At 35.3% G+C, this 11,361-nt stretch overlaps 1 protein-coding gene across 1 annotated transcript; it reads left to right on the top strand.

Moving 5' to 3' along the window:
* Positions 1-1,441: 1,441 nt before the first annotated feature.
* Positions 1,442-10,880, top strand: LOC108979158 (tubulin-folding cofactor E). The gene is made up of 15 exons (XM_018949758.2): positions 1,442-1,834; positions 3,002-3,172; positions 3,947-3,993; positions 4,260-4,406; positions 4,479-4,553; positions 5,970-6,079; positions 6,177-6,319; positions 6,444-6,505; positions 8,620-8,727; positions 8,815-8,849; positions 9,248-9,313; positions 9,931-10,022; positions 10,109-10,185; positions 10,270-10,347; positions 10,539-10,880. Exons 1-15 carry the CDS (start codon positions 1,525-1,527, stop codon positions 10,635-10,637), a joined length of 1,620 nt encoding a protein of 539 aa, XP_018805303.1. The 5' UTR covers positions 1,442-1,524; the 3' UTR covers positions 10,638-10,880.
* The last annotated feature ends 481 nt before the right edge of the window (positions 10,881-11,361 follow it).

Genomic DNA, 11,361 nt, shown 5'->3' on the forward strand with positions numbered 1-11,361 from the left:
TGTATGGGATCCCATATTGCTTGGGAAGGAGAAGTTCTTGCTCTTTATAAAGTTTCAATAGAGCTCCAATTATATCATTGACTAGTCATTTTGGAACATAGACCATGTAGTTTGGACCTTCCATTGAGGTGTTACAAATTCATTACTCATGAAGGGGTACCTAAAAGGTGAATGGTGTGGTCCAATCCTCTCATGGGCAGTTACGGACTCATGGCTGAATTCTCACTTCAGGGCTATATTTGCAGTCGTGTGCTTTCTTCACAGTACATGCATAGTGAGTTTTCAATATGGGATGAGTTCGTAGCAGGAGAAGACCATTCTTGAATGGGAGGAAGGATAGTGGAAATCGTCCATGGTTGCTGGGGAAGAGATTTGGAGGATGCTACTGTGAAAAAATTGGGAGAAATGATTCAAACTATGAGCTTGAGCATTGTTTCAGATTGAGTTTTTTATTTTTATTTTTTATTTTTTATTTATATATATATTTTTATAATAATATGTTGGATGCCAGTGTGTTATTGATATTAATAGTCTTGCCATTGTATTTGTTTTTTCAAAATATATGGGTGTAAATCTCTCAAAATAATGATTATTTCGAGACGATATAACATATCGGCGTCAAAATATTTTATTCTGAGAAATTTAACATTTTAGTTTAATTTTTAATTTCTTCCATCATAAAAAGAATAATCAATAAAATTGGGTATCACTACGGTCCTCCTTGAAAAAGAAAATTATTAAGAGCTGACCAACCTGTATTTTACTAAGAATTAATTTAGTGAAAATAAAAATAAATAAAATACAAAATTTTAAAATATATAAAATGTTTAATGTAAAATGATGAGTAACATCCTTGTAGGTAGGTAAAGGTAACCTTTAAAATACATTAAGAAATTGTAGTGACAACTGTAGCCGTGAAAAACTTGAACTTCAGATTTGGTAGATTATAATTTGGAAAAGAATAATAAATTGACAGTAAGAGAGTGGTAATATTATCATTATTTTTATAATTTATATCGATAAGTGCATGTTAAATAAAGATGATTTTATTGAAAAAGATGTTTTCTAAAAACATCTCATTTTATTTTATTTAATTATTATAATTTTTTTTAATTTTTAATATAAAATAAAATAAAAAATTTAATTTTTAAAATTTTAAAATAAAAATAATATTTTATTTAACTTTTTAATTTTAATTTTAATTTATTTCATTTCTTCTTATTTATAAAAATAAACGAGTCAAGACACTTTAAAATTATTTGAATAATAAAATGAGATGAAATATTTTATATAAAAATTAAAAATTAAATAAAATATTATTTTTTAATATTATTATTATTTTAAAATTTAAAAAATTTAAATTATTTATTATATTTTTAATAAAAATTTAAAAAAATTATAATAATTGAGAAAAATTGAGATTGATCCAAAAGTACTAATATGTTGAACGTCGCCTCAATGGACACCGCTGCGATTCCCTTGTAAGAAACGGCTTTTGTAGAATCGGGGAAGTAGGACGAGAAGATGCTGGAGTCCATCGAGTCGAACCCCGAGTTTCGAGTGGGCCAGCGCGTCCACGCAGCCGGCGATCCCCGCAGAATCGGGACGGTGAAGTACGTGGGACCAATCCATGGCTACTCAGGCACGTGGGTGGGAGTGGACTGGGACGATGGGGAAGCCAAGCACGACGGGTCCATCAACGGGGTCCGATACTTCCAGGCCAGGTCCGACCGGTCAGGATCGTTCGTACGGGCCCATAATCTGAGCACGGGCATTTCGCTGCTGCAAGCTCTCGAGCTCAGATACCGAGGCGAGTCTACCAAAGAAGAGGAAGGTATTAATGCCTTTAATATACTATAGTTCTCTCAGTGTTTGTTTGGTTTCTGATGCGCGAAAGAATATATTGGACAAGATAGGAAATGAGCGAAAGAAAATTCATTTCGTTTTGGTTTCTGATGCGAGTTATATTTTGTACAGTATATGAAATCAACTGTTGGTTAGAGTTGTTAGATTCCGCAGCATTGTGAGTTCTATGTTTTCCCTTGCAAAAAAGGATGAAGCTTTAATTTCAAATCAAAATTAGAACTAGCTTTCACTTTTCGAAGCTTCGTCCTAAAATATGTCATCCCCAGTCACACTAGCTAATGGCATATTTTAAGTAAATTTTTATTTAAGTGGTTGATCTATAAAACCAGTTAAATGTGCTATATCAGTCAGTATGGCTGAGGATGATAAAATCTAAGAGTAGCAATGCTCTAGGAAAATATTGAATTACTTCTTCTCTCTTCCATTTCTTTTTCCATTTTAATTGATTAACCAAACTATGGAAGATAGAAAACTTAAAATTGTTTTCTTTCCTTTCGTTGATAGTAAACCAAACGTAATTAGATTTTTTTTTATACGGAAAAGGATAGCGAGTTTCATGTTTCCCTTAATCAGCAATTTTCCTTTTTCTAATACTGTTGTTGTTAGTATGCGATTGTCAATATAGTAGGGTTTTGTTGCTCAAACTTCATTTTTTATAGAGAATGTTTTAAAGGATTTTATAGGATGGGAGCAGTAGAACTTTTCTTTGTAATTGACACTTTTTGGATGAATATATACTTATTTTACTTATAAAAAAAAAAAAGGATTTTAGCAATATCAAATACATGTTAATTCGTACAATTCTAGATTTTGAGTACAGTTTACTGCATAAACGGTTTTACTTGGTGGAGTTATTGAAAAATAGGAAGGACCTCTTTTTCTATGTCTGGATATTTGAAGTATTTTTAATTGAGTTTTATTCACCTTTCAGATTTATGGGTCTAAGCCCCATTTTTATTTTTTTGTCATGTGATGTCTAGAAAATGTATCTAAAGTGAAGTTTTTGGGGGAAAATGTGAAGGCAAAATTTGCCAATTTCTAGTTACACACAAGTACACAAGTAACAATTTGAAAACTGCTTATCAAACATTTAAAAAAGCTGGGAGTTTATTGGGTTTTGATTGTGGTGTTGCAGATGAAATGTATGTTCTATCAGCTAGCAACAAGCGCGTATCAGTTCAACTTCTTGGTAAAGATAAAATTCAACATATGCTAAGTCAATTTGAGGAGTTAACCAGTGCTGCAGTATCTTATATGGGTGTTAGTACTCCTGGAGTTCCATGTCATATCGGTACCATTGTGCCAAGTAAGTTGGTTTTGTATTACTTCCCTTGAAAATATGTTTTCTTGATATTCTGATTTCTTCCAGAATTTTGTAGTTTGAAATATTTTCAATCAATTAGTTAGTTCTGGACAGAATTTCACCATTGATGGAGGCATTATGGATTCATATTTCATTCTTTACCTTTATGCAATTCTCCATAAATCTGGGGAGCTTATATAACTGATTAAGGGTCTGCTTTACCAAAAATGAGAGTGAATCAGTAATCAACAAAATGCAATGAATTTGTAGTGGGAAGTTGCTCAACTCAATTCATCTAAGCCTTGTTCCCAGCTAATTGTGGTCAGAAGTTAGGAAGTTTATGTTAGCTCAAGTTGGCCATCTATTTTAGCATTTGTAAAAGAATGATAGATGTACATAAGTAAGCAAGTCTTTTGGAACTTCGAAGAGATAAGCTTCATAAAAACAGTAACCGTTATTTTTGGAGGTTGTCCATTAGGTGCCTCATGTTCGGTATTGAAGCCCCCTTTGTCCTTGTTATACAAAATAAATGCTTCCTGTTTTTTGTGGGTCCACCTGCACAGGAATAGTCATGTGGTTGTCTGTACAATCTCTGTTTAGCATAGCAAGATAACTTCTCTCATGCCCTTTGCAGTTCTTTCTTAATCCTCTTCTTTTAATGCACCATAAAATCAATCCCTTTACCTAGCCTTGGGCCTTTGTGTTTGTGTTGCTACATAATTTAGACATGCTTTTAGTTTCTGTTACGTTATTTTATTTATAGCACTTTTATTGCAGAGCTAAAGGAGCTTGACTTGACTGGAAATTTGCTTTCAGAATGGAAGGTATATTTTTCAAAAACACTTAACAATTGCCCCTTTTGGGCCTAGCTAAGGCTGACTTTGAGTACAGTAGAGCTTTCTAGTTTAAAACATTGTCACTGCACATTGCAGTTTGTGACCAAGTAGGTGCTACTTGAATTAGGTTTTGGATCTCGTGGGTTCTTATATTTCTTTCAATATGGTTAATTGTTTTAGGCTTCTTTATTTGTTAGTATGTAATTGTTGCTGAGTAACTATCCTCTCTTGTCCTGATTGATCTCTTCTTGCAGGATGTTGGCACCATCTGTGGGCAGTTACCAGCTCTTGCAGCCCTCAATATATCTAACAATTTGATGTTACTAGAGATTTGTGGCCTACCACAGCTGAAAGCCATCCGCATTTTAGTTATAAACAATACTGGCATAAATTGGTCACAGGTTCCCACCTTTTCACCTTCCTTTTTGCTCTTTTCTTCCTTGTGTTATATATTGTCTTATTGACTGTGGCAGATTGAAATACTTAAAGATTCACTCCCAGCTATTGAAGAGCTACATCTGATGGGGAATAATATAAGCACAATCCAGGTGCATTATTTTCCCTTCTATGGTGCTTGCTGAATATGGTATAATCCTAGTCTTCAACGGGATCGTTTTGTCATATTGATACTATAAATTCTATGTACTTGTCATTATCTTTGAGAAATGTTTTTTATGTGGGTTATGGATTATATATTTCCCTTTTTAACAAATAAGGTCTTGTTAGAAAGGGATATATAAAATGAGCTTGACTTACAGTCCGAGGAATAAAAAAGAAACATAAAATATGATTAAATGATAGCTACATGTATGCTCTGTGAAATCTGAACCAGAGACACCTTCAAATTTGTTTAATTTTACAAACAAGCAACCCTGAAAATTTTTCCCCACTGAACAAATGGGAGCTAGTTTGTGATGCAGTGATGCATGGAAAGTCTACTGCCCCACGTATCAACCCATTGGTTTTTTGTTGCTTTTGTGGTCATGTAGAGCATACAAGTGGTTCTATAAAAGGTCAAACATTGTATCTTAGTGTTAATTATCTCTCTCTGATAACAGTAAGAAAAGGGGAGAAGGTGATTGCAAATAATGGCATGAAGTTCATTATGATTGGCACTTTTTTGATTGTATCCAGAAATTGCAGAAGCAACTCTTATACATTGAGCAATTGTATATCCTATAGTTCCTGAAGATACTATACCGGATTTCTTCAACCTTTTTGTATCTTTTCAGAGAACAAAATTAGTCAATTTTGATTAAGAACTGTTTCAGTTTTTTGATGGAGGTAAATGACTCTGTGTGTGCGTGTAAGTAATATTTTTATAAGTATAAATGACTTGGAAACAGAATTATAAGGCTGCATTTGGTTCCCAAACTCAGCTAAACTCAGCTGAATTCAGTCTAACTTTAAGCTGAGTCTAACATTCAAACACTCAACTCTTAAATTACTAAACTCATCCCAACTCAAAACTTTCTTACACGTGGGACCCACAACCTTTTTCAACTTAAAACATTTTTATACATAAGATCCACAACCTTTTTCAATTTTTCATAAAAAGTATTAAACTCATCTTAACATCCAAATACACTTTAAACTCAGTTTAGATGAGTCCCACTTAACTCCATTTACTACTCAACTCACTGCTATTCATAAAAAACTCAACTCAGCTCAGCTTAGTTCAACATCCAAATGCAGTCTAAAAGTTTTGACTTGAGCTCGCTCTCGTGTCAGAGTTCAATTGCTCTTTCAAGTTGTCAAAGCTAGCTTTAAAATAATTTCCTAAAAATCCTACTTTTCAATAAGCTAGCCGTTACATTCTATATTGGGTTCATGCCTACAAGAGCTATTTCTTTCTTTTTTTCTTTCAATTTCTAGGTGCTATATTTAATTTTTCTATGAATTCCTGAAAAACTTACCATCATTTGACACCACAGTCCTGTTTTTACTTCCATTCTGCTTTGCAGCCTTCATCTTCCTTTGTAGTTCGGGGATTTGATTCTCTGCGGCTTCTGAATTTGGAAGATAATTGTATCGCTGAATGGGATGAAATCTTAAAGCTTTCTTGGCTAAGAAGGTAGAGCGAAGTTTGTATTCTTCTATCAGAACTATTTACCATCTAAATCTTTGTTGAGTTACCAAATCTTCTTGAGAATTTTTACAATGTGCTTCAGCTTGGAGCAGCTGCATTTGAACAAGAACAATTTAAACCGTATATACTATCCTGATAACGATAGAATGGATGAATTTCTTGGTGGTAATGAATCACAGAAAGAAAGTTATATGCCATTCAAAAATTTGTGTTCGCTTCTTCTCGGTAATATAATTTTTTTAATTATCTTCTGGGTCATATATGCATCTCATATCAACCTTGTGTCTACTTTACTTCCACTGTCTTACAAGTGTTTCTGGTTTGTTGGCTTACTCATTGCGTGGTTCAGGAGGTAACAATATTATGGATCTGGCCTCTGTTGACTCATTAAATGCATTCCCTAAGTTGGTGGTAAGATTTTATTATGTGCATCAATCGTTATACAATCACGCATGTTTTCTTTGGGTAAATCAATTAGATAGATCTTTTTCTATGGTGATTATATTACCATGTTTAATTAACTCATAGAAATATAAGGTGTGGGAAACAGTGTCCCTATTCAAAGCTGGCTGAACTAGTTTTATGTCTGATGGACTCTTATCCTGTTTTTTTTCTCTTATTTTCTTTAGAACTGCTACTTGTGAAGAACAAGAAGTGATCATCTCATTCAACATTCATCCTATGTTGTTTTGTTGACTTAAATATTCAAATCTGCTGATTCTCCTGCTATCTATAGATAAGGTTGTCACCAAAACAATCTTAAGTTCAGCTAAATATTTATCTCGATAATTTTTTTTAGTAGGTAATCAAGAGTTTTTTTGATAAGTAAACAATTTTATTGAATAATGATAGGTATAGCCCGAGTACACAAGAAGATATACAAAGGTTGCCCTATCCATGTTTAAGCAATAGAGACAAGAAAATCATGAAAGTCGAGACCATTAAAGTCTACAGCTATGGCCCATGTACATAGAGTTCTAATAAACAAAACTCTTAATTCCATAACACTAGCAGTCTCACAGTGTAGTAATAGATGATCCATAGTCTCACCGGCTTTCTTACACATGCAACACCAATCCCCTATAATCACCCTGTGTTTCCTCAAGTTATCTGTTGTCAGGATCCTACCCAAAGAAGTTGTCCACGTGAAAAATGCCGCTTTAAGAGGCGCCTTATGTCGCCAAATCTTTCTCCATGGAAACTAATTATTCGGCAAGTGTGTGAGACTTATAGAAAGAGCGAACTGAGAATTTACCTTTACCTGCAGGTATCCACCACAACACATCAGCTAGCTGGTTGCGCGGTTTTATGGAATATAGTAGGCTGAAAAAATCTTCAAAAACTGCCCACTTCCCAATCTTTGGCCGCCATACTGAAATTGATGTTCCATTGGACTTGTTCCCCTGATATCACCATGAGATCAGCCACTAAAGCTTCTTTTTCACATGCCACCCAGAACACAGAAGGGAATATTTCCTTTAGAGCACTATTTCCACACCATATGTCACTACATAATTTAATCCTAGTGCCCTCACCCAGAACGAAACTTGTATGTCGAGTAAAGAACCCCCATCCTCGTCTAATGCTTCCAAACTCCCACTTCATGAGCCCCACACACCTCTCTAGTACACCAACCCCCCCCCCCAAACCCATATTTGCACTCAATCACCGATTTCCATAGTGCTTCTAGTTCCATATCTCCACAACCATTTCCAAATAGTGCTCGATTAAAAATATATTTCTAATACCCAACTCACCCGAGCAGATTGGAGAGCATACCTTGTCCCAACTGACTAGATGGAATTTGAATTCATCTCCCTCTCCACTCCACAAGAAATCACATTGAAGTTTCTCAATCCAGGACGCCACACTTGCAGGAATAGGGAATAGAGACAGGAAGTAAGTAGGTAAATTAGACAGCATACTCTTAATTAAGGTAATCCTGCCACCCTTAGATAAATACAGTCAAAGTACACAGGATGTATACACGAGAATTTATCTCGATAAATATGATCAACACGTTGATCTCATTTTGGAGCATGGGAAATGCTTCCTATTTCCACCTCTATTTCTTTAAATATTTATATATCTGGCTTTGGGACTTGAACGTGACAGAATGTTCTCATTTTTCTTAGTGTTTGGATATGTATATATTTAGCTTGTCATTCAGCTTTGTTATTAATACCAATTTTTAGTTGTCTGTTTCTGACAGAACACAGGATATGCTTAGTCAATATACTTAGCTTCAGGATATGAAACAAATGCTGGGCATATTTAATCTATTGTTTACAACTCAAATTTGGTATCTAGCTAATACGGATGACCAAATTATTTTCTAATACTAAATTATGATGTCGATTATAATGAATGCCAAGTAAGTTATAGCATTACTGATTAGTCTTATATGGTCCCCCCCCCCCCCCCCCCCCCCCCAACCACCTTCCTGTTGTGCTTTAGCAAAATCCTTTCTGATCACAACTTTTGTTCTGATTTTTCTTTTCCCTTTTTTTCCTGGTACTTGTAAGGATATCAGGCTTTCTCGAAATCCAGTGGCTGATCCTGGACAAGGCGGTATTCCGAGATTTGTCTTGATTGCACGTTTATCAAAAGTTGAAATACTAAATGGGAGTGAGGTAAAGCTGTGGAAATTTAGGCCACAATTTGTTTTCTTACAAGGTTTAATTAAATGCAATGCACTCGTCTGATTAATTACCTTTCAGGTAAGCCCCCGTGATAGGAAGGATTCTGAGATTAGGTATGTTTTTCTTGATCAGTCATTTCAACTTATTTTTCCACATTAAACACATGCATTAACATTCTCGGTTATAACCTTTGCATTCTTGCCTATTTATAACAGGTTGTCCCTCTGTTATGTGTTTTAGTTTGTTATTTTCTGAACATTGATTGCTTTTGATTTTATATATAATTACTTATCCTTGTAATATTAGGGTGGTATGCTGTATACACCCCGCATACTTGATCTAATTGGTTATTTATTATGGTGGTATTACGCTCTAGTTGTGTTTAATAAAGGTGCATTCGCGTTGATGGTTCCCAAATTTTGGTATATCCATGGTGTCATGGTTTTGTTAGCTATATTTCAGATTATCTATTCATATAGTAGACAGATTTGACTCTTGATCTCTCTTGCAGGTATATTCGGTTAGTTATGTCAGAGCTGCATGAAAATCCTGAAGAAATCAAACAGCTGCATCCTAGGTAAATTTTCTCCAGCGAAGTGTTTGGAGTGAGCTAAGATCACTCTGTTTTGCAAGAGTTTCATGCTGGCATAATGTTAGTTCACTGCTTAAATATGTAGTTGAAGTCAGATTTTCACACGTGTTTTCTTTTATTCAACTTGTCTGAAATTTTAACACATGGTGCTGTCAATCACCCACCACCTTTAAAACAGAATGAATGGATTAATTAACTCAGATGGTTTAGAAGTCCAGGCTCAGTTGTCACTCCTTACTAGAGAAAAAACAATAAATTGGTGAGCTTTTTCTCTTTTCCTAAAGATTAAGTAATCCTCCTCTTCTATTAAAAACCATGTTTTTCCTATCAAAATCTGGCAGACTTTAGTATTCAGTAATCTGCAAACCTATGGGTCAATTTAATAGAAGTGACCTAGTGTGTGGCGATAGCATTAGCCTGCTTTCGGGCTGGTGATAGCTGCTATGGGTGGATTTGATAAGTAAGCACTTATCTGAAGTAAAATCCAGGGAAGTGTGACTATGTGGGCTATCACATCCTGATATGATTTCACTTGTCAGAATTTGATTTCTGTTTTGATGTTGGAAAATTTCATTGGTGGAGTCATGGACCTAAACTTACAGGTATGCAGAGCTTAAAATCTCTCATGGAATTGAGGATGAAAGGCCATCAGTTGGAGCTGCAGGTCCACAGAAAATGGCATCTGGACTCCTGTGTACGGATCTGGATCTCACGTTCTGATATCAGATTCTCTTTCACACTCATGAGATCTTTTATCAATTACTATACACATTTGTGCAGCTATCACTTTGAAATGTGTGGGAGCATCAATTGGTGAGAAGCCTCCTCTGACAAAGAAACTGCCAGCAACCACCACGGTTATTTTCCTATCCTTGTTTTAGATTTGTTTCTGGTTGGATGAATTTTAAGATTTAACATTTTAAAATCTTCCTTTATTTCAGGTTGGTAAGCTAAAGATTCTTTGTGAAAGCTTTTTCAAGCTGAAGTCTATCAAGCCCAAATTGTTCCTCCAAGAAGAGGTTTGTTCTCTCCTTCACTTAGTTGTGAACATTGAGACTGAGCATTTTGGATTTTGATTCTTAATAGTCACTCTAATATGTTCGAAAGATGGCAGTTGGGGAATGTCCATATATGCCTAGGTTGCTGCCTCTGGTTTTTAAAAAATCAGGCAATTAACTGTCTAATAAGTTATTTGTCGCTTTACTTTCAGGGTTCTCCATTACCGATATTGCTTGAGGATGAGATGGCATCTTTGATGGACCTAGGAATTGGGAATGAGTCCATCATTCTCTTAGATGAAGAGAGTTGACAGAATTAAATCCTAAAGTTGGAGCATTATCTCAAGATTAACATGCCTGCACAAATAATGAACTTTTTCAGATTTTCTCCAATGTCTGCATGTGCTGCATTGTGATTGACATTTATTTGTCCTTTTCCTCGAGCTTACCTGCTTAAGAATTTGACCGTCATTATAGGTGCTTGATGCAGCACGTGTATTTAACCATTCAGATAATGGATTTTGGTGTCTACAGAAGTTGGTATTGTGGTGTTCTGTTGTGTCCATGAAATTGTGAGTACTTCCAAAGAAAGTTATAAAAATCAATGAAATTGTAAGCGCTGTGCTTTCCCCCGGCAGTTGACAGTGATCATAGAGAAGTGACTGCGTTCAGGATCGTATATTGATATAGGGACCATTATTACTAGTCTTAAGCCTTATGTATTGCATGTTAAGCTTGGTTTTGGAAATTCACATAACCCTTGGCCAGCTTACTTCAGATAAAATGCCCCTCCTTGTCCGCCATAGTAATCATAACCACCGCGATGTGGGGATGTACCCCGCATGCCAGGAGGCCTTTGCTTCCAATCAGTCACATAGCCACCTCTTGGAACCATTTGTTAAGGATCAGTACCATATGCTGTAGCTGGGTAATGTGAATTATGAGGCGGATATGATATCGACGATGCTCATAGTCATATTGTTAGGGACTCCGGTCTTATCCTTAACACTAAGGTCTACGAGCTTACCTTAGTGA

This window comes from Juglans regia, chromosome 10, assembly GCF_001411555.2.
Source record: "Juglans regia cultivar Chandler chromosome 10, Walnut 2.0, whole genome shotgun sequence".
Lineage (NCBI taxonomy): Eukaryota > Viridiplantae > Streptophyta > Magnoliopsida > Fagales > Juglandaceae > Juglans > Juglans regia.

Coding starts and splice junctions, on each gene's coding strand:
- LOC108979158 (XM_018949758.2), top strand. CDS start 1,525: ATGCTGGAGTCCATCGAGTCGAACCCCGAGTTTCGAGTGGGCCAGCGC. Junction 6,320..6,443: donor TTTGTGTTCGCTTCTTCTCG/GTAATATAATTT, acceptor TGCGTGGTTCAG/GAGGTAACAATATTATGGAT. Junction 10,348..10,538: donor AATTGTTCCTCCAAGAAGAG/GTTTGTTCTCTC, acceptor CTTTACTTTCAG/GGTTCTCCATTACCGATATT.